This window comes from Trametes versicolor, assembly GCF_000271585.1.
Source record: "Trametes versicolor FP-101664 SS1 unplaced genomic scaffold TRAVEscaffold_8, whole genome shotgun sequence".
Taxonomy (NCBI): domain Eukaryota; kingdom Fungi; phylum Basidiomycota; class Agaricomycetes; order Polyporales; family Polyporaceae; genus Trametes; species Trametes versicolor.
Window position 1 is genome coordinate 1 of NW_007360328.1, and position 21,716 is coordinate 21,716.

At 60.9% G+C, this 21,716-nt stretch overlaps 8 protein-coding genes across 8 annotated transcripts; 4 read left to right on the top strand and 4 right to left on the bottom strand.

The window, feature by feature from the left end:
- Positions 1 to 1,410: 1,410 nt before the first annotated feature.
- Positions 1,411 to 2,291, top strand: TRAVEDRAFT_49094 (uncharacterized protein; the record flags this gene model as incomplete). The annotated part of the gene is made up of 2 exons (XM_008041953.1): positions 1,411 to 1,421; positions 1,967 to 2,291. 2 exons carry the CDS (start codon positions 1,411 to 1,413, stop codon positions 2,289 to 2,291), a joined length of 336 nt encoding a protein of 111 aa, XP_008040144.1.
- Positions 2,292 to 3,139: 848 nt separating this feature from the next.
- Positions 3,140 to 5,264, bottom strand: TRAVEDRAFT_38325 (uncharacterized protein; the record flags this gene model as incomplete). Its single annotated transcript, XM_008041930.1, has 2 exons — positions 3,140 to 3,700; positions 3,756 to 5,264. The coding sequence occupies 2 exons, from the start codon at positions 5,262 to 5,264 to the stop codon at positions 3,140 to 3,142; spliced, it is 2,070 nt and encodes a 689-aa protein (XP_008040121.1).
- A 2,232-nt stretch (positions 5,265 to 7,496) lies between these two features.
- On the bottom strand, positions 7,497 to 9,714 carry TRAVEDRAFT_21491 (uncharacterized protein; the record flags this gene model as incomplete). Its single annotated transcript, XM_008041809.1, has 8 exons — positions 7,497 to 7,617; positions 7,958 to 8,033; positions 8,255 to 8,333; positions 8,532 to 8,716; positions 8,798 to 8,892; positions 8,933 to 9,003; positions 9,053 to 9,532; positions 9,589 to 9,714. The coding sequence occupies 8 exons, from the start codon at positions 9,712 to 9,714 to the stop codon at positions 7,497 to 7,499; spliced, it is 1,233 nt and encodes a 410-aa protein (XP_008040000.1).
- A 1,696-nt stretch (positions 9,715 to 11,410) lies between these two features.
- Positions 11,411 to 12,006, top strand: TRAVEDRAFT_49097 (uncharacterized protein; the record flags this gene model as incomplete). The annotated part of the gene is made up of 4 exons (XM_008041954.1): positions 11,411 to 11,453; positions 11,522 to 11,641; positions 11,686 to 11,882; positions 11,932 to 12,006. 4 exons carry the CDS (start codon positions 11,411 to 11,413, stop codon positions 12,004 to 12,006), a joined length of 435 nt encoding a protein of 144 aa, XP_008040145.1.
- A 1,119-nt stretch (positions 12,007 to 13,125) lies between these two features.
- On the bottom strand, positions 13,126 to 16,037 carry TRAVEDRAFT_49098 (uncharacterized protein; the record flags this gene model as incomplete). Its single annotated transcript, XM_008041955.1, has 11 exons — positions 13,126 to 13,359; positions 13,415 to 13,874; positions 13,929 to 14,120; positions 14,218 to 14,379; positions 14,445 to 14,807; positions 14,864 to 14,918; positions 14,978 to 15,046; positions 15,101 to 15,205; positions 15,264 to 15,672; positions 15,734 to 15,821; positions 15,892 to 16,037. The coding sequence occupies 11 exons, from the start codon at positions 16,035 to 16,037 to the stop codon at positions 13,126 to 13,128; spliced, it is 2,283 nt and encodes a 760-aa protein (XP_008040146.1).
- A 112-nt stretch (positions 16,038 to 16,149) lies between these two features.
- Positions 16,150 to 16,875, top strand: TRAVEDRAFT_29901 (uncharacterized protein). Its single transcript, XM_008041867.1, has 2 exons — positions 16,150 to 16,539; positions 16,611 to 16,875. The coding sequence occupies exon 1, from the start codon at positions 16,228 to 16,230 to the stop codon at positions 16,465 to 16,467; it is 240 nt and encodes a 79-aa protein (XP_008040058.1). The 5' UTR covers positions 16,150 to 16,227; the 3' UTR covers positions 16,468 to 16,539; positions 16,611 to 16,875.
- A 110-nt stretch (positions 16,876 to 16,985) lies between these two features.
- Positions 16,986 to 19,056, bottom strand: TRAVEDRAFT_49099 (uncharacterized protein; the record flags this gene model as incomplete). The annotated part of the gene is made up of 5 exons (XM_008041956.1): positions 16,986 to 17,846; positions 17,913 to 18,442; positions 18,501 to 18,548; positions 18,614 to 18,779; positions 18,835 to 19,056. 5 exons carry the CDS (start codon positions 19,054 to 19,056, stop codon positions 16,986 to 16,988), a joined length of 1,827 nt encoding a protein of 608 aa, XP_008040147.1.
- A 1,589-nt stretch (positions 19,057 to 20,645) lies between these two features.
- TRAVEDRAFT_49100 (uncharacterized protein) lies at positions 20,646 to 21,714 on the top strand (the record flags this gene model as incomplete). Its single annotated transcript, XM_008041957.1, has 2 exons — positions 20,646 to 20,987; positions 21,037 to 21,714. The coding sequence occupies 2 exons, from the start codon at positions 20,646 to 20,648 to the stop codon at positions 21,712 to 21,714; spliced, it is 1,020 nt and encodes a 339-aa protein (XP_008040148.1).
- Positions 21,715 to 21,716: the final 2 nt, after the last annotated feature.

The window sequence follows — 21,716 nt, forward strand, 5'->3', positions numbered from 1 at the left end:
ATATGAGCCTAGATAGTGAGAGGGCCACAGGTAGCCATAGGTCAGAGTGGGTGCACAGCCACAATCGCACCGGATTCTGGTAGCCCTCGATCAGGGCTACAGGAATATACCATAATATGACCCCGCATCCAGGGTTTTCATGGAGATATGAGCCCGCATTCACCCTAGAAATTTTGGTTACACCCGCATCCGTTGAATGCGGGCCCGGTTCTCGCCGACCAGCGCAGCCACCAGTGCGATACCACCACCATCGTGTAGCCAAGAAGCAGGGCTACTCAGAAACGTGCGAATGCGGGGTGGAATTCTCGACGGTTCCCTAACTATGGCCTCCGCATTCAATCCGCATCCATCCGCATTCGTGCCACTGAGCTCAGTGGCAGGTTTTATAGAGATAGGGCTACAAGAATGTCCCAAAATATGTGCCCGCATCCAGGGTCCTTGCTGAGATATGGCCCTGCATCCACGCCAACAGCACCAGACTGAGACTTGCACTTGGACTTTGTTGACGTCGTGGTCATAGCTTGTAAGCAGGGTCGTTGTGAGGTCATATACTGGTGATGCATACCTGATACATACCCAGGAGTACTATAAGTATTGGCTAGGCTGCAGGCAAGGGGGCAGAGGGGGCAAGATGTTGAAGTAGGTGCACAGCCACAATCGCACCAGATTCTGATAGCCCTCAATCAGGGCTACAGGAATATACCATAATATGATCCCGCATCCAGGGTTTCCATTGAGATATGAGCCCGCATTCACCCTAGAAAGTTTGGTTACACCCGCATCCATTGAATGCGGGCCCGGTTCTCACCGACCAGTGCAGCCACCAGTGCGATACCACCACCATTGCGTAGCCAAGAAGCAGGGCTACTCGGAAACGTGCGAATGCGGGGTGGAATTCCTAACGGTTCCTGAACTATGGCCCCCGCATTCAATCCGCATCCATCCGCATTCGCCCTTCTGAGCTCAAAAGGGGGTTTTATAGAGATAGGTCTCCAAGGGTAGCTTCCTTTTGGATGTCTGACGCGTAATCCCAGCTGTCAGGGTTCTTCGGGACAATGAGTCTATTGTCGTAATAGACTAGTCCGGTATCTGGGTTGAAGGACCACTTTGGTCCTTGAGCTGGGAGGGGTTCCGTTGTCGGGTTCTTCTGCGCTACCGTTGGTCAGAGGTAGCGGCTCAGAGTCGTTCGATGGTTTAGGCTAGATTGTCTGGATCTAGGCAGATCGACTGTCGAGTAGGCGAGCTCAACCTTATGTTAAGACGACACCTTCGAGGGTCGTGGTAACGTTCAGGTGCAAGGGCCTAGCAGGCAAGAGATGAGACTCGAGTTCAGGGGTGAAGGTGATAGATAACCAGGTCGAGCTGAGGACCATCCTCAGCTCTCCAGGGGTCCTAATATACATAGAAGCCATGCCAAAACGGTGCGTACTAGGGGAGGCAAGCCTGCTACCTATGGGACCGTAACAATGAGGCGCTGCCTCATGGTGTCCATACCGTAGCTGTACCGTATCCGCGTGTAGTCCATCCACATCAGTAACATGAGGCGTAGGTGAAGCATAGGTGAGGTGCGATCAAAGTCCATGTCCGAGACGCCCGGACCGTTGTAACATTCGAATCCTACAAGTATCTCTTATTTTGGTTTTTTCATCCACAGTGACTAAAGGTGATATCTTTCCCGTTTTACGGGGTGGACATGTAAAGACACTCTTTGTAATACTACTTCAAGCTGTGCGCGCGGTCTGTGGGTAAGACTGTAGTAACGGCGCCGTCATTGCTATTGCACGTGCCGCGCGCGCGGCGCGTCGGGCGGGTGGCTGTGTCATTGGCGCCTAAAAACTCTTTTTTGGGCGATTTTGGGCGCTAAAACCCCATACACGCGCGTTATTGCAATGCCCGTGGCCTAATAGGCGCGGTTATTGAAATAACGTATGTATAGTATACCAAGTCTCTGATAACATCTGGCAAGGTCTGGTCGCCCGACTAAGGAGCTACAGAGGTCACAGAACAGGTTACACTTTACTGATGAATTTTTCGCGGAATGGCCCGCCGACGACTCCGGAAAGCCGTCCGAACAAGTGGAGCTTCAAGACGACTACTTCAAGACGGATCCGCAGATGAATTTGTCCTCTGCGACGCTGCGCACGTTGCTTTGCGAGCGGCGTGAGGATGAAGAGTCTGACTCTGACAGTGAGATCAACGGCGGCGGTGAGGGCGGCGGAAAGGGCGGCTCTCGTGCAGATGACAGTGAGTCGGACATCGATGAGGATGACGACGAGGTCTGGGACTTTTAGCGTTGTCAGCCTCGCGCTACGGCACCAGTATTGTATTTGCTCATTAATAACGCCTGTTACAAATGCTTTCTAACACTTTAGACGGGTTATTAACCGCACTGTTAAAAACCGTTAATAACCCTGGTTAGAAAATGGACGCCGGGGCCATTGGTTATTAACTGTTGGTTAGAAAGCCCGGCGACTTTTTCACGGTACCCTAGTCCGCAACATCTCTGGATCATACTACCTACCGCGCGAGACGTCGTCTTCGGTACCTCCTGCCTCCACTACAGGCTTGCCTCGTGAATACTCGTTGCCCTGGTACTAGAAATGGGCCTCACGCAGTGAGTGCGAGCCCGGGTTTTCCTGATGTGCTCGTACTGCGAAGTGCACGGACGCAAGGCGGACTTCCAGGCGAGATGACTGAGACGGTTGTAAGCCGCAATGGTCGGTTTCATGCACAGCAGAGCTAAGAGCATATCAGTACTTTACAACCTACAGTACCTGCACAAACACGCTACAGTACTACCACACCACCGCACTTGCTACAAATTCGGACCGCATTACCCTATTAGATGCCCTAGTACTCGACGTGAAGCAGGCTCGAAAACAAAGCAGAACTCAAGAAAGTGTTGTGTGCGTGTATACCAACATAGCGAAAGAAAAGCAGTCCCGACCAAGCCGAGCGTCCGTGAAGCGCAGGTCCGAGCAGGTGTATGGCCCGAGCACAGTGCAACAGCCCCCCTCCGACGCCGCGCCCACGAACGCGGCGCAATTCCCATCCCGCGGCGTACGACGTCGACATGGACGCGCTACGAACACAGCACACAATCAGCCTGCCCACCTTGACACACAGACGAGACTCACCGCTAATACCGCACGCGATCCTCGAACCCCAGCCCCTCCTCCCGCAACACCCGTGCGCCCATCTCCTTATCCAACGCATCGAGGCACAACCACCCCGGCTTCCCCTCCTCCCCGCCCACAGGCCGCTCAATCCTCCAAAACCGGCGCTCGACCGCTATCCTTGGGGGACCCGCCGCGAACGACGCCTTCAAGTTCGCCGCCAGCGCCGGGGACCCGAGCGGCGACTTGCCCTTCAAGCTAAGCGCGCCCGAGACCGCCTCAGCCGAGTCCGCAGACCATATCGAGCGTGGGGCGCGTGGGGTCCCCCCGCCGGACGGCGTACGCGAGACTAGCGCGGGCGCGTCGCGCACGACCTCCGCGCACACGTACCGCAGCGCGGGCAGATCATCCGCGAGCTGCCGCGCGAGCGCCTCCGTGCGCAGCCACGCCGGACCGCTTGTGGTCTGCTGGGGCTCGTCTTCGTCGGGCGGGACGCGGTCGAACGGGACGGACGTCCTGTCCCAGCGAAGGACAAACGTCGTGAGCGAGTCCGCTAGCGGCGTCAGCATCGCGCCGAGGTCCCTCTGCACGCGCACTACTCAGCATCCACATCCCCACCGACACAGAAAACGGACGCACCGTGACCGCGGGCCAAGTGCCCGCCTCCTCGACGCGCACCACAAGCGCCCTCACGCCCGCCCACCCACTCGCGCTCCCCTCCTCGCCCGGATCAAACATCGCCCTCAACGCCTCCGTCTCGTTCTCCGGGTCCCGCCTCCCCTTCCTGCTCGCGCTCAGCGCCGCATACGCCTTTGGCGCCCACCACCCGCGCCCGAGCGTGAAGCCCACCGTCGGCGGCCTCGTATCCGCGACGATGCGCCGCACCATCTCCGCCTCGTTCACGCCCACCCCGCCGCTGATGTCGATCATCGCGCCGAAGCCCGTCGGTTTCCGCTCCTTCGTGCCCGGCGCAGTGCCCGCGCCAACCCATAACCGCGGCGCGACGTTCCCAACCTCGAGGTGCTCGACCGGACAGGTGAGGCCCATTGCATAGAGCCCAGGCGCGAACCCGCACACGCGCAGCATCGGCGAGAACGAGCTGTACATTTGAGACGTCCGGTTCGCCTCGCGCGTCGCGTCGATCCCGGGTAATGGCGCCGCGCCGGACCACGCGCATCCGTCGTATGGGGTGTAGACGTACAGCTTTTGCACGCCGGGGAACGCGTGCACGAGCGCGGTCACGATCGGGACGCCGACGAGGCGTAAGCGGAGTTCGCGCACCGCGGGGTAGCGCAGAGTATCCGTGACCGCGACGAACACAGCATTTGACGCGTGCAGTACGCGCAACGTCTCCATAGAGTGCGCGAGGAGGGGAAGAGGATCGGGGAGCGGTAGGGATGTACGTACATGAGAGGTGGCGGTCGCGGCTGGTGTCGTTGCTGGTGTAGGCGCGGGTGTAGGTAGTCCGGTCGATTTGCCGTTGGGCAGCGCTGGGACGTACGCGTATTGGTGCGCTCCGGTTGGATGTGGATCTGAGCCCGCAGGAGTGGCGCCGCAGACGGCCGCGACCCAAGCGTCGTCGAAGGTGAGCTCGACCTCGACTAGTCGGCACTCTATATTTCGCAGGAGTTCGCAGGCGCGAGGGCCAAGTTCCGACGCCGTGAGATGCGTTAGGCTTGAGGACGCGTGCGCGATTGCGCGCAAGAGGGAGATGTCGCGCGCGAGCAGAGATTCGGCGTGCGCGAGACGGAGAGAGGTTATTGATTCGTGCGCGGATGACAGAATTTGCGCGAGGGCTTGTGTGGGGAATGATTCGGTGAGCTCGGAGGGCGGGATAGCAAGGGTGAGATTGCGCAGATGGGAGCGCGATGGGCCGGCGGATGGCGAAGGCGTGCAGTCTCGTATTGAATCTGGAGACGACGAACGGGCGGGGGTTCCAGGCGTCGACTCAGCGCTGCGGTACGCCTCTTCGTCCTCGCTATCGTCCGTGTCCTCCTCATCGTCCTCTGCGCTTTGGCGCCCATCCCCATCGTCTTCGTACCGATCGAGAAAGCGCGCGAAGCGCTGCACGTCCTGCGCGGACGTCAATTCGAGCGCACCTTGTGAGTAGTAGTCCGGCCATCGTTTTGATATACTCCGGAGAGGCATCGCAGTGAGATCCCGAGTACGAGTGCCAGAGAGCGGTCGTCGAGGAGATAGTGGAGGAGAGAGAGGTGCGAGCGCGGGGACGTCGTGCAGAGAGGCGGCCTGGATGGAGTGGGAAAGTGCCGCTGTCTCGAGTATGGACCGAGCGCGGAGCGAGGAGAGATGGGGACGAGAGACCGCAGAAAACTCGGAGGTGGCGGGGACGTCGGCTACTCGAGGTGCGTGCACGGATGCGTCCAGTTGTGTGCTCCTGCGCGACTGTGGGGGACGCGTAAGTGAGGAGCGCAGAGACGAGCTGAGCGAGACGAGAGCGAAGCGAGAAAGGCGAAAACGGGGGGCGATGGGGGGACGGATGAGGAGGACGGGCTGCTCAGATCGGGCGAGCTGCTGTAGAGCGCCCGAGGCCCCCGAACGGCGAACGGCGACCCCGCCCCGCCGCGTCCCCGCCCATTCCGAGTCCGCGGCCAGGAACACTCACCTTCAATTATCGCTCGTACCTCGTCCTCGACCTTCCTCGTCGGCGAGCGGAGGCAGATGGCGGTGCTGAGGTTAGGGCCAAACAGCATCCGAGGCGACACACTGATGACCTCACCCGTTCGCACACCACCACAAGAAGAAAGAAGTCTTGCGATTCTGAGCACGCGTCCGGTCCTCCAAGACGCGCGACAGCTATATATAAACGTAGCGTGCAACGGGTAAGTTATGCACCATCCTCGTCTCGCGAAATTCGTATGTTTATGCCACGGATATCACAGCAACACAACGGTGCAAGGAGCGGCCGGCGCACGCCCAACGGTAGTTCGTACTCAAAACAAGAACGTCAAAACCTCTCGGGCCACGCGATGTTAGGCATACCGCGTACGCACGTACGCAGTACGTACGCCCACACGGTCGCGTCCTCTGGTCGCCGAGTTCTTTCTCTCGCCTAGTGCTCGTCGTTCGCCCGCTGCTGCAGGTACGCCGCCCGTTCAGTATCCTTGAGTCGCGCGCTAGCACCTCTCTCCCATAGTTTACTCGGCCCTGCGTGCGGGGCGGATCCTCCACGCAGAAGAGGCTCGCCCGGGCCCGGGGAATGGATGGGCGTAATCAGGTCAATATCCACGCGTGAGACTGGCCTGTAGCGCGCAGACGGCCGCTAGGTAGGTGCTCAGCTTGCACTCGAGCTTGTCTTTAATCGGAGCGAGTCGGAGGAACCTGAGGAGCTCGGGCGGAATGGTGATGGTGAGATCGCAAGGCCAAGGACGAAAGGTTCGCGCGGTAGAGTCGGCGGGGAGCTCGCGCCTTTAGAGAGTATGGCGTCCCGGATAGGATGTCGCATTCCTCGTGCGTGAGCGGCTGGCTAACATTCACGTAGTTCAGTCACGATTCTGGACATTGAGAGAAACACGTACAACATCTGTCTCCAGAAGCAAGGAACCCCGCGAGACAGCGTCCACATGTTAGCTTCTCCGGGCAGAGCGTTGTCGAGCAGAACGCTCATCAATCGCCCTTGTCCTCGACACCTATCCTGCGCGGCGTCCATGGGCCCGGGTCCGCGGGGCTAGGTGCGCGTCGTGCCTCGGAACCCCACGTTCACGAACAGCTCGCGAGGAAGGAGAAGCCCTAGACGACGGCTTCGCTCGCCCCATTCCGCTGGTAGCATGTCGCGTCTATTGTGGGTGAGGTGCTCACTACTGTGCGTTCAAACAGACTGTTCAGTTTCAGCGTCGAATCTAGAAATCGTCGAAAACACATACGACATTGGCTCCCCAGTGAGGAATTCTGCGAGGCCACGCTCACATGCTGGCTCCGGACAGTTCGTCGTCAGGCTGAATGCTTCGTAAATGTTCTTCCCCTAGACACCCTCCCTGCACGGCTCCCGTCGACGTCCATGGACACGAGTCGGCGAGGCTGTGCGCGCCGCACGTCGTGGTTCGGACCCGCACGTTCACTCCTCAGCCGCGAGGAAGCAAAAGCCGCCAAACGACGCAGCGCGCGGGTCCAACGTCCACCTTCGGGCTGTGCTCGTCAGAGCGAGATGTCGACGCGTCGGCGGACCTTCTTGATTCCCCCAAGTTCGTGTTGTGTTTTTGCCGCCTGCAGTGTCTCCGTCCTGCACCCGCACCTCGCCCATCTCCCACCGGCGCATCTCATGGACTCGTGCTCCGCCCACGCGTCCCCCGCGCAGAAAGAGCTCGCGATCGGTCACAGGACGGACGGGCGAGTCGATCCGCGCGCGTACGGCGGGCTGCCAGACTACGATGCGCACGGGCAGGTGTGCAGCTCGATCTCAGTCAAATATCTGCCAGGAACGAGGATGGAGAGGCGACAGGGGAGGCCTGAAGGCTCCGGCGGTGGGGTCGTCGGGACCTCACATCTGCGTAGATCATTGCGTGGCGCCGGCCGTCGGCAACTCGAGTGCGGTCGACCGTGGATTGCTCAAACCAACTCGCCACTGGCATGCAGAATTCCGCGTACTCGAACGGCTCACCATCGTGCTCTGCAACACGCAGGTCAGCGACGACACGAGCCTCGACACTCCCAAAGAAAACACTTACAACCCTTCCTAGGCCACTCATCCGCCCAGCCGCACACCCCCAAAATCCCCCACACCGCCGGGCACACCGCTCTCCCCATCCCAACACCCTCCGCCTCCGCATTCAGATCGCCAGACCGCCACCGGGCGCACCTCACACCCTCCGTCCTTCCGCACACACCTCACGCCCAGCGCCGCACCGGTCCCAAAGCCCGACGCAGCCCTGAGCGCGGGCCCCTCCCCTGGGCTGTCTCCCCCTCGCCCGCACGAGCGCAATGCCGCCGTGATCTAGGTGTTTGCAGGCCGAGGGCGAGGCGAAGCGGCGAGGACGGGATGCTCCGGGTCCGAAGACTCGTTCGGGCACAAGCAATCCGATCGTCCACAGGACCCCGTACAAGCCCGACGAACACGGCGGCCCTCCACTACGCCGACTCCATGAGGGCGCCCTCTGCAGATGTACACGCGCGAGCTTACGCACCTTCCCCAGCAGCTCGAGCTGCCTTCTCCGATCTCAGGCGCGCCGTCTCCCCTATCCGCACCCGCCCCGTACCACTCACCTATGAACACCCCGTCCCGGCGCAATCACACCGAAGACGCCATCCGCACCCGTCACCTCAGCGCGCCCGACCCCCGACCAGCCCCCACACGGCCGCATATCCGCTCGTCCACCCCTTCCGCGCTCAGGCGGCAACCAACGCGGGACACGCCCGCCCCGCCCCGCCACCCATCGCACCCGGCTCAGGAAAGCCGCAGACCCGCCCGTCCACACGCAGCTCGCAGCCCGACTCCGCGAATCCGGGACCCCAGGCTGCGCTCGTCGGGGCGCGGTCGTGTGCGTGCTGGTCCCGCAGCGCGTAGTCGCGTGTCTGTACGTAGAGCATGAGCGGGGTGGGTGCGAACGGGTGGGGTTCCGCGGGGCGCGAGGGGGGACGAGTGCCGGCTGGAACGGGAGGGGTGCGTTGGCGTGTGCCTTAGCTGGAGGATGTGTCGCGTTAGTGGAGTAGGGTATTGGACCACGCACCGGGGCCGCGCGCGACGGCGATGTTCGCTCCTGATACTTGCGCCGAAGGAGTGGGGATGACGCGAGGGACGACGCAGCTGCTGTATAGACACATACTATATGTACAAATTCCATCCGTCCGCGCTCCTCGTTCACTGCTTGCTCGCTTCGACGAAGCGGCGCTCGGCCTCCTTGAAGTTGATGACATTCCAGATCGCCGTGAGGTACTGTTCACGGTGTCAGCGCGGCCCAAATCCGACGCGCAGAGGCACTCACGTCGGCCTTGAGGTTGTGGTACTGCAGGTAGAAGGCGTGCTCCCAGATGTCGATGCCGATGATGGGGACGTGCGTGAGGAGCGGGTCCTGGTTGGCGGTGGTGACGACCTCGAGCTTCTTGGTGTCGGGGCTGTAGCCGAGCCAGCCCCAGCCGGAGCCCTGGATGGCGGCGGTGACAGCGTTCACCTTTTTCTTGAACGCGTCGACGCTGCCAAAGTCCGCCACGAGCACGTCCTTGAGCGGGCCCGGCGCGAGCTCACCCCCGCCGGCGCTCTGCGGCGCGAGGTTCTTCCAGAACAGCGAGTGGTTGATATGCCCCCCGCCGTTGAACTTGAGCGCAGGCTGGAGCCTGATCTGGTCCTTGGGCGAGGGCGCCTGGGCATAGGACTGCTCTGCGGCGTTGAGGCCGTTCACGTAGGCCTGGTGGTGCTTGCTGTGGTGGAGCTCCATGATCTGGGCCGAGATGTGCGGCTCGAGCGCCTGCGGGGGGACGGCGCGTTAGCAGGGAGGCGCGGGAGGGCGGGAGGGGGACGGACGTCATAGGCGTAGTCGAGCTGGGGCAGCGAGTGCAGGCCCCGGGCGGCGGCGAGGGAGAGGGACGGGCGGGGGACGGCGCGGGTGGCGGGGCGGGCAGCGCGGGCAATGGCAGAGAGGGCAGTCATCGTGTGTGCTCAGGTAGGAGAGAGGAGGACGGGCGCGTCGAGATATATGGCCAGATGACGTCATCGAGCTCGCCACGTGCGCCTTCGACCGCGTTCGCCCGCTTCGACGTCTGCTCCTCCGCTCTCTCTCCAGCTGCAGGTTAGCCCGCTACTGGCAGCGTTGGTCGTGATGCTATGCCCGAGCTTGCGCTAACCTCTCTCACTTCACAGAGTACCTCGAGCGTTGTTGGTGCAGCGCGGACGAGCGACGCCGATCCTCTCTCGAATACGGCCGATGGGTGGTTCGCCAGCGCAAGTCCTCGGCAGACCGCTCATCCCGTCGCTTTCCCGTACGAACTCTCTCCAACAACCTTGGGCCTTCTCGTGTATCGACACCGCACTCGCTCCTGCGCGTGCCCCGCCCTCGTTTACTGAACTTGCCGACTCCCCAGCGCAAATCGTTCCTCGTGCCATGCCCTTTCCGCTCGTATCTTGCTCGCCTTGCTCGAACTCGTCCACCGCAAGTTCATCCTTGTGAGATCGAACAACACGTCCTACTCCACAATCCTACTCAAACGCTCTCATCAGCTACGCACTCGCCGGTACTTGATCGACCGTCCCGAGTCCCCTCCTACCGCTCTCACCCACTGATCTGTACCACCCCGGATCATGTCTTCCTGTGCTACTCTGTGCGGGTTTACTTCCTGGAAGCGCATATGGACACTATGCACGTATGCCTTATCAATCTCCCCCAACCACTCGTATTCCGTAGCAACTCTCCCGGACCACGATATTGCCCAAGGACTAGTCGGCCATGGATCGCCAATGACGTCCATGCAGCTTATACGATATCGCAAATGTCTCTTCTCTCTCGACTACTATGGGTGGGTACGTGCATACTACGTGATCATCTACCGCCGGTCGCAATATGGCGTAAAGGTCCGTCTCATTCATCGTGCTCGTATCCACGTGCTGCTTCGTATATATCTCCTCTCCACACTCCATCCAGGTCAGTACACGCATGTCAGGGACACGATCGTCGTGCAGGGCCCCGCATCTCACACTCTACCTCGGTATACAAGATCACTCGGAATTCCCTGTAGGACGGTCAAGGGACGTCGAAGCATCGATAGCAGGACGCGTGTCGCCCTCCTGCGATGAGCACACTGCGGTACGAGAACACCCATCTATGAATATACAGATACAGGACTATTGACAACTAGACAATACATGAAATCTACAGGAGCAGAACGCGGGTTCGCGCAACACAGAGACAGCAGACGGCGACGACAATGCACGATCAGCACGAAAACAGCTGACGTCTTGATCATCTCACAGAATATCGCCTGCGACGCTGACCCTCTCTCCAACACGGCCGATGTGCTCTTCTCCTGCTCCCGTCGCTTTCCCTCATGAACTCTCTCCAACAGCCTTGGCCGTCGCCGTTGTCGTCTCTTTGTACGACTCCGATTCCTGCGGCTACAACATCCAACCCTGCCTTTCTGACACGTATGTCCAGCTCCACGGCGTGAACACGTCGGCCATGGCCATCTCCGTGCTCGTACCCACCCCGTCTACGAAAGCTCCATCAGCGCAGATCTGCCGAGGGTGTTGCCTGGTCCCGAGCCCGCCCTCTAGGCTGCCCTCTGTGTCTACCTCTCCGCGTCTCCATCCGCTCGGTGTTTCGTATATTTCATGTTCTGTTTCGTATATTCCCATGTCTGTCCCTCCGGTCCTCTCGTATTGCCCCTACATCGGCCGTACGTCGACTGCCTCCCTCGGCGACGTGCATATAGCGAGCTCCGCGACCTGCTCATGCGAACACCAGTGTTCACCGGTCACCCCTCCCTCTTTCGGAAGAACCGCGCCCCGCAGAGCGCGGGCGGGGGTGAGCTCGCGCCGGGCCCGCTCAAGGACGCGCTTGTGGCAGACTTTGGCAGCGTCGCCGGTGTGTAGCGCGCGCATCCGGGTTCTGCGCGAGGCTGATCACAGGGCGCAGCGTTCAAGAAGGTGAACACCGTTACCGCCGCTATCCGGGGCTGGCTCGGCTACAGCCCGACACCAAGAAGCTCGGGGTCGTCACCACCGCGAACCAGGACCCGCTCCTCACGCACGTCCCCATCATCGGCATCGACATCGGCATATGGGAGCACACCTTCTACCTGCAGTACCACAACCTCAAGGCCGACGTGAGTGCCTCTGCGCGTCGGATTTGGGCCGCGCTGACACCGTGAACAGTACCTCACGGCGATCTGGAATGTCATCAACTTCAAGGAGGCCGAGCGCCGCTTCGTCGAGGCGAGCAAGCAGTGAACTCGGAGCGTGGACGGATGGAATTTGTACATACAGTATGCGCCGATATACAGCACCGACGTTTCCTATCGGCCGCACCTCCCATCCCGGCCCCTCTGGCGCGTGTCGGGAGTGGATGCGATCGTCGCGCGAGGTGCGTGGTCTCTAATACGTCCCTTCACTCACACACCGCACGTATCAGCGCAGGAGCATATCCCCGAGTACGCCCCTCGTTCTAGCTCCTCTCGCGCATACGGCCGATGAGATGTCCGTCTGCTCAAGTCCTCGGCAGACCGCTCACGCCGTCGCTTTCCCGTACGAACACTCCAGCGACCTCGGACGTGCTCGTCCTGACGCAATATACCCCACGCCCGCGGCTACAACATCAGATGTCACTCTTCTGCCCGGTATGTCCGGCTCTCGCGCGCGACTACGTCGTTCATCGCATCGTCTCCATGCCACACCGTCCACCTCGATATATTCGTAGCCGCCGACGCACAGCCCAGAGCAGGCTGCGTCGGCCGACTTAGTGTGTCCCTTGTGGTCTACGTGGGGGTACTTCATGTGCTCTTCGCCGTCTAATTCATCCACTTCGTCGACCCCCGGCCTTCGTCCTCGTCAGCCCACTGGGTTCTTCAACGGCCTCTTAGAGCTCTCGTGCCGTTCTGCTGCCCGGAATGCCCTTCTGGCATGCTACCTCAAGTTATATCTGGGAAACGGCACACCTGCGAAGTCGAGCCCTCCTATGGGCTCATACTCAACCCCTGTCCCCGACGGCGCATGCTACGCGCTGTCGACCCTCGGCCAGCCATCATTTGCATCCCATGCCCATCTCCCGCAGGTGCGAGATCGTGTGTCGGTCCGCCTCATGCCTCGTTCCTGTACCCACATACTACCTCATATATACCTCCTCTCCCGACTCCACGCAGGTCCTCTGTCAATACGCGCATGTCAAGAACACAATCGTCATACGCGGCACCACCATGTATATACAGATACAAGACTATTGACAACTAGGCGATGCATGAAATTACAAGACCAGACACTCGGCGGCACAGAGACAGCAGACGGCAACGACAAAAGCACGATCAGCAGGACCACAAGAAGGTCCACAACGCGTCCACGGGTGGCCGTGACGGCTCACAATCCGAAATTGAACAGCGCGCGCTGCACGGACTCGAGCTTCTTCTTCTTCGCGAGGAGCTCTGCGCGCTGTGCGTTGATGTGCGGGTCCTCCGCGACGTACTGCGCGCAGCGCGCGTCCGCCTTCGCCGACCCGAGCCCCAGCTTCTCGATCAGGACGCCCTGCAGGCGCTCCGCCAGCGCGTACAGGAAGTGCTGGTCGATCGAGAGCGGGATGTAGTCGATAATACGCTATTCGCATGTCAGTGTCGACCTCCGCAGCAACAGCAACGGGCACGGTGCACACCTTGTACGAGACCTGGAAGTACGCGCGCACCTCCGCCATCACCTCGAGCTCCTCCTGGTACTCATCCGGCGGGTTCAGCTTCCCCAGGTCGTCCTCCTTCACGGGGTACCCGAGCCTCGTCAGCTCCGCGAGCGCGCTCAGCAGCGTCTCCTTCTCCTTCGGGGCCAGCTTACTCGGCGCGCGCGAGAACGTCCCGCCCCCGCTCCCGCTCCCTCCCGCGGACCCCTCCTCCTCGCTGTCGTCCTCGCTATCCCCGTTGGACCGCCCGCTGCTGCCGTTCGCGGCCCTCCCGGCGCGGAACGCGCGCGCCTGCTTGTACTGCGCGAGCTGCTTGTCGCGCTTGTCCGCGAGGTAGTGCGTGTTCTGCGTGTACGGCGCCGCGCGCTCGAGCTTCAGGATGGTGTGTACGTTCGCGAGCGTCTCGTTGGCGCACGCGTTGACCTGCTCCATCAGCGCCGGCCTACCCACATCGTGTTGTCAGCAAGAAGCGCAGTATGAGAAGACAACGGCGTACGCGACGACACCCTTGAGGTGGCTGAACCGCTCGAAGCGGTGCTTGACAAGCTCGCCGAGGCTCGTCTTGAAGTCGACCTGCACGCGGTCGAAGCAGTCCAACACGTGTGCCTCCCACGATTCTTGGAACTCGTGTATGAGCGACCGCTTCGCCGGATACGGTATGTTGTTCGGAAGTTCTCGCGTGACGGACCTACAGGTTGACCAGGCCGTGAGTCGTGAGCCGTCTAGCCGTCGCACAAGACAGAAAACGACGTACGCGCGGGCACGCGCTTCAGCACGGCTACTACTGCACGCGCCAGCCAGACGACGACCAGCGGCTCGCGGGGATTACGCCCGCCGCGGCGCGCACGGCGGAAGCGGACTTCTTCCGCACGACGGTGCCGTGGAGCGGGTCGACGTGTCCGCACCGGTTCGGGACGCAGAACCTGGTGCGGAGCATCAGCGAGCTCCTGACGCGCATTATCAGCGATTCGTGAGCTTTGTTTACATGGGTGGGATGTGCGGGGGTACTGACGGTGGGGGATGGGACAGGCTGCCGAAGCTCATTGGGGAGGTCGCGGCGCAGCTGGCGGCGACGAACAAGCTGCTCGAGGGACTCCCGCCGGCGGTCACGTCTGAGCCGTCTGCGTTCGTGCTCGACCTTGTCACCAAGTTCCGCAACGACGTCGTCGAGCTCGTCGAGGGCTCCCCGCGGCACACGCGCCTCGTGCAGGCCAACCGCGACACGTACGAAAAGTTCAAGTACGCGATCCTTGGGAGCGCGCCGCCGTTCCTACCGTACGAAAACGCGCAGGTGGCGCCGAAGACGAAGACGAAAGCGAGGCACTTGAAGATCGACGACGAGGACGCGGGGAGGGTGTTGCGCGTCGCGAAGTACCTGTACCTCGAGGACGTGCGCGAGCACATTCGCGCCCCTCGAGGACGTCGAGCCACATGTCGCGGCGCTTCGTCGATCCCGCGGGGATCGTGTCCGGCTTCGTGAGCACGCCTGGTGCACGGTTGCGGTGAGCAGGAGTCGTGCTGAGGTACGAGGAATGCAGTAATTACCGATGGTGCGCACCCCTTGTGGGTCGGCGTGCTTCGCGATGCGTGCGGCCTTCTGGTTCTCGATGTCGTCTATGGGTGAGGTGAGTACTTTGAAACGACCTTGGACCTCAGATAACAGCTTACCGCTCATAGGAAGCGCGACGAGGATCAAGCAGTTTCCCTCGACATACGACGTTACAAGGTCTTCGACGAGCTTCACGACCTCGGCCTCCGCGTTCTGTACGATACCTGCTCCCCATCAATCAGCCATACACGCACGGAAGACAGAACGGCCGAGCAAACGCACCTGGGAGATCGACAAACGACAAGTCGACGAGGTCCGGCCCCGCGAGGTCCACGCAGATCGTGTTCCTCGAGAACGCCAACGCCTTCGCCCCCGTCGTCTTCGGATCCGTGCTCCTGCGCACCTCCTCCAAATCCATCCCCACAAACCGCGCGACCGCGGCCTCCCGGCTCCCCGTGCCGCCCGACGCGCTGAGGATCGCCGCCTGCGCGCGACGCAGCATCGGCTCCACGAGGGTCTTGTCCGTGAGGCGCGGCCCGAAAGGCACCTCCTGCACCTCCTCGAGCCGCTGGCCTGTGCTGTCGAACTCCCACCGGACGGAGATCTGGCAGGACCAGGCGTCGGCGGTGTACCCAAGGCGACATTCCATGGGGCACCGCGTGCACGTCCCTGCATCTCGCGGGACGGATATCTAGGAGGACGGAGGACGTGAGTCTTGCTGTCAGCATATTTGATTCGTTGGGGGGACTTACACCGGAGACGCCTTCAACCAGACTGGACTTGCCCGCGCTCTGGTTCCCGATGACGACGATGCGAGGGAGATCAAGGTAGACTTGTGCACTGGAGGCGCGACACGGCGAAGTGAGTGATGGCGAGCCTGAGCGAACACGAAAGCGAACGAATCACTTACCCAAGTGCACGAAGCTGGGTGACGAACTGTATGAGTTCCTGGCTCGTCTTCGTAAAGGTCGTGTCTTGCAGCAAGGAGGCGTCGCCCTGGGCCAACATTCCCGAGCCTCCAGAAGGGGCAGGACTTGAGCTTGAAGAAGGAACCATAATGCACACGGTTCGTGTCGGAGGTGGGTACGATTGTTCGAAGAATTCTTGCTCCTGAGTGTCTGAACGGCGCGCAGAGTGCGAGAACGCGGAATGGAATGGGAGAGCTCGAGGTCCGTTCGCTTTCGCATCCCAGTCGTTTCTTATAGCCCCTCGAAGGCGTCGCCGCCCCAGCGCGGCCGTGGCCGACATGAGGCGCGTCGCGGTGTGTGCTGCGGTAGCTTCGACGGGCGGCGTGTTCGTAGCCCCCGCGCGGATCCCCCTCTGTCTCCTCGGAAATGGGAGCAATTCGGACGACTCTTTCTCATCCATCACGCTTCTTTTGATAATGCGGGCAAGGAATGGGCCTCGAGGAGGTGGAGAAATGGCAACCGTCGACACCTGCCGCCGCCACCTCGCATCGGCCGCATCCAGAGCCTGGGCTCCGTAGCTTCTCTCCCGCTTCGGTGCGTTCATGCTTTGCAGTACGAGTCGCCGCGTATGTCTGGAGAGCATAGGATGTGTGAGCATTTGGGATGACATGCAGTGTCAAGCGGCAGGTCGGGGCATACTGAACCAGCGTACAATTTATAGGCTCTAAATCGCCGTGCAGGGTCGTGGCTTGCACGCGCCATTCCCGTCTTATGCGCTCCCGATTTACGTAGCTGCCGGCGTGGTGCTGTCCTACATGCCTAACGCTATGGTGCGTGCGCGGTTCTTGACCATGCTTCATGGAGGACTGACATCGGCGCTGAGTGCGAACGGTAGTATCACCCACTTCGAATTGCTGCTACATCGCTACAGGCGGCCTGCAGAGACCTCAGGACATAAGTACTTTAGGCCTCAGCAAACCACTCAAACATACAACTTACCTTCCTTCGACTAAACACCGCTGCAGCCACTCAACGACAGAATCGGGAGTCTGGTGCAGGAGGCTACTCGACGCGCGCCAGCCAGCATCCATCGGCATCACTGCGCTGCAGTTTCCTTACTCTCCCAGTGATATCGCACCCGGCGCGCCTCCTCACTCAACTCGAAATCGACAAGCAGCAGCCCGCCATCCTCCGCCTGCGCCGCCACATACGGGTCGCGCATCTCTCCAAGCAAAAGCTCCCGCCCGCGCAGCTTCGGCGCGCGGTCCAGCAGCCTTGCATAGTCCAAGAGGGTTAAGGCGCACCGATTCAGCACTGCCGGATCCTCCAGCACGACCACCCAGTGCCCGACGCCCTCCTCCCGCCCAGAGTACCACAGCCGTGGCGCACCCGGAACGACGGCCTCGTCCGTGAGAAGCCTGAACGCCTCCGGGATGCACGCCGGCGTGTACATCACGATCACGGAGGTTTGGTCGCCTTCCGGGGGGCGTGCGAATGCTTCGTGCAGCAGCACGGGCGAGTCAGGAAGCGCCGCGAGCCGGATAGACCTGAGATACCACAACAACACCTCCCCGCCCTCCCCGAGGGGAAACTTGAACAGCGGGGTCGTGGTTCGCGCCATCTGCGCTGGGGAAACGGCAGCGCTCAGACGTGTTTCAGCCTGCAGCTCGCCCGCGATCGCGTCCCTGTACGCTGGGGCGACGGCAGTGTAGTGCACGTCGAGCTCGGCAAGCGTGGAGCGCAGGGCGCGGAAGAGACGCCCAATGCGGAAGACGGTCTGGTCGAGCGAGCCCTGGAGCACTGGCATCCCGAATGCGATGTTCGACGCGAAGGTGGTGGCGGAGAGATGCGCCGCGACGACGCGGTCGGTGAACACGGCGCCCTGCACGACGAGGAGTGTGTCTATGACGGATATGAGGAGGCACGGGCAGTACGAGACCTTGCGGTACACGTCGGCCTGTCGAGCGGAGCGACTCGTCAGCGTCGCATCAGGACAGAAGACAGACTATATGCGCCCACGCACCTCCTCAGAGCAGTAAAACGCGAGGTAGTCAAGCTGCCCCTGCATCTCAAAGAGATGCCCGCGCGAGTTGGCCTTCGTCGCGACCTCTGTGATGCCCATGACCGGCTGCGACCCGTCCCGTGCAGGCATGCCTGCAAACACCACGCCGTCCGGTGTGAACGCGGCTGACGCGCGCTGGGTGCGGAGCGTATGCCTAGCAAAGACCTGCCTGTGCACTCCGAGCGTCATCGCCGCCGCCAGCGCTTTCACCGGGTCGTCCGAAGGGCGCATGCCCGCCAGCACCAGGTCGCGAGCGGTGCGTAGCTCCTCGGCCGTGAACTCGGGCTGCTCGCCTTCCATGATGGAGACGTAAGTGGCGAACGCGGGGCAGCAGTCCGTGACATACTCGGGCGGCGCGAGCTCGTACGGCCGCCCGTTGTAGACAGCGTCGATACGGTCCGGTTGCTGCGACTTGACGACCCGGGAGAGCCTTGTTTCTACCGACGGGTCCCTGCGTTTCCGCGCAGCAGAGGCGATTTTATCTCTGTGTACTACAGGCCTACGAGTTAGGTTCCTCCACAGATCGACGCGGGGGTCCAAACGGCCCACATTCAAACGAGACCCATGCAGGACAGAGGGGCACGCCTGGCCGCGGGCCTGCCAAAACCACAGCTAAGTCTCAATGTCGATGTTCAAAGTGTCCCAAAAAGCGATGCACTCACAAAGTACGACGAGCACGCATTTCGTCTTCCCAGTGCCTTCGGACCATCCTTCGACGCTCAATGGGGTGCATTCACGCCTCAGGTACAGGCTGCAAATCGCCTTCTCGTATCGCTCGCGTTTCTCTGCGGGCGGTACTTCGGCTGGGCACGGCGGCACCTTAGGCAGCTACCCCTCGTGGTCAGCGCTCATCCGCTTGAACGAACTTGTAAGGCCTACACACCTCGAAAAGCTCTACCGCAAAGTCGTTCCCATCTTCACTCCCAAGCGCTCCAGTGACGTCTTTGTCTGCGAAGATAGTCGCGCTCAGCGCGTGCAGGCTGTCCGGGGCCGAGTCGGCGTGAGCGATGTTCTTGATGTACTTGTACGCCTCCATGTGTGGGTGCCTGTGGATCACGGCCCATGAGGAGCACATGGCCGTAGCCGATGTTGAAGATGAGGACATCGCGGTGGAAGCGGGTGGAAGGCAGCGTTGTACGCGCCCTGAAGCGCTCAGGTTTGCCTTGTCGAGCTCCACAGAGGCAGCGGGATTACCTGTTCGAGGGCTTGATCTCCTTCAAGTGCCCTTAGATGCGCCGGCGACAAAACAGCAGACATGGGTTTTTAACAAAAAACAGCGCACAACCTCTCAGCAGGCGGCAGCTCTGACACGTTGTAGCGCTAGCAGAACTCGTAGAGTGCCTTTTACCCTTGTACTCGCGCCATCGAGCCGATCCTCTTTGGCTAACAGCGACTCCTCCTCGCGCAGAGTCGCCTCCGTACCCAGGTTCTCTTGGGAAAATTGTGCGCACTGCACCTTCGAGTTTCTCGCTATCAACCTCGGTGAAATACCGTTCAGCGCGCCCTCACCACAACAAGCGGCAAACAAGAACTCGAAGAGCATCGGCTCGTTGGCTGGCACATGCGCCTTGTTATCCCCGATGCGCTGGAAGGTACAGCCAGTGAGCATGTTACTGCCGAGCGGAGGCACGTAGTGAAGAGTAGAGAGCACACCTTGTGGGCGAGGTCAAAGTACGCCGCATGGATTTCGGCGAGGAGCGTGAGCCCCTCCTCGTGCTTTTCACTCGTGTCGTAGGCTGAGCGAGAGGATGAACGCGCTACTGGCTGAGGTGCTACGTTGCAGATGCTAGATCTTCCAGGGCCGTGGTGTCCGCGTCATCCAGTAGAAGAGTCGAGCATTGCTTAGCGTGACCGCACGCCTGACCAAGCCTGACCAGAGCTGGGTGAGGTCGCATGTCGGGAGCGAGTCGAAAGCGGACTCAAGCTCGGAGATGCATTATTTAAATCTCGCAGGTGCGCAAGTGCGCGCGACATGTTTTCAGTCGACCGAGCTCTTTCTCCCTCTCAGGCTCTCACTCTCTTCCACGACCCTGACCGCCGCCCGCTGCTCGCTTCAGACACGATGTTGTTGACTGCATCAAAAACCTCGAATCCTGGTCATACAAAATATTCGAGGTAGGTGGCTGACATTCATTCCTGGCTTTGCCGTATACTGAGACTGCGAGAGCTCCCCGACCTTCCCTCTCCAAAGGCAGCCACTCCAAACCAGCTGAAAAAAGCGTACGAAGGACGCGTCACCGATCCCTATCTCGGTGACTGCCCTAACATGGGTCGAGGCTTTTCGGCTGGACAAGTCGGCAAGCCGGGCAACCTTGCCTTGATCATCTGTCCGTGCCGTCTTCCTTCTTATAGCCAACCCTACTCATCTGTCCGTCTCCAGACCATGTCTCGTCTGAGCCTCAGCATAGACCACTCCGCAGACCACTCAACCCGGTACTAGGGAGATAAATCCCCGGATGAGTGTGTATCATGTTGCTCAGGCTCTTGCTGTCGCTCACATACTGCATAGTGCGGGATGCTGTCGCCTCTGCTGGGCAGAAATGCAAACCTCCGTCTACCGGAGCTAAAGCATCTGAGCTAGCCATCACGCAGACGTCTACATTTGAAGCCGCCATACACGATGCTCGTCCGCTCTCCCTCCTCGGTGCACCCCTTGCTATCTACAGTGAGGCGTTTACCCAATTCCGCGCTACCATGTCAGACGATGCACTGCAGTTCAATCCCACAGAACTAAGCTCCGCTCGCCGCCTAGTTGACAAAGCGGCCAAACACACTCACAAAGAGGAGCTACGGGTTGAGGCTATGGTCGACCTATCAACTGTTCACGAAGATATCCTCGTTGAGGTGACACTCCAGCTGTCTACCAACCCTCCTAAGAAGATCATACCCGATGGGAGAATCCGGGCTACGTCAAATTACCAGCACCTCTCGCCTATCCTCTCCCTGACTGAAGTCAACTCGGAGGTTGGAGCCGGGACCTGCGACCCTATCGATAAGGCCAAGCAGGATTACCGGGCTATCTATTGTTCGGAGAAGGTAAGCCATCGTTGCATGCTCGCATCCTCACCGTTGACGCCTCATCCAGTTCAAGCCGTTCCGCGACGTGAGCTGCTGCCCGTGTCTGAACGCTGCGCGCTCAGCGGACCGGCTCCCGACGTGCTATGTCGGGCCGCACCTCACACACGTCTCCGCCGACGGCACGGCGATCTCGCTCGACTACACAGGACGCCTGTGCACCGGCGAGCCAGCGAAGACACTCTACACCGCCCGCGCACGCATCACCTCCGACCCGGCGCAGGACCCGCGCGAAACCGACGTCGTCGTCAAGTTCACGAAGGCGTACTCGCTGGAGGGACACCGGCTGCTCGCGGTGCACGGGCTCGCGCCGAAGCTCTGGTTCTGCGAGTGGGTGGAGAGTGTGGATATGTACGTGGTCGTGATGGACCACGTCCGGGACGCAGAGACTGCGGACGAGGACGTGGCGATGTCGGTGGCGGACGCGGCGGCGGTGCGGACAGCGGTCGAGCTGCTGCACGCGGCGGGGCTGGTGTTCGGCGACCTGCGTGGGCCGAACGTGTTGCTGCGCAAGGACGGCGGGCCGCTGCTCATCGACTTTGACTGGTGTGGGCCAGAGGGCACGGCGTGCTATCCGCTGGGCGTGAACATGCACAGCGCGATCCCCTGGCATCCGGATGTCAACACGGGCGCGCTGATCAAGAAAGAACATGACCTGCATCTTCTGAAAGCGTTGACAGGCTCCTAGTT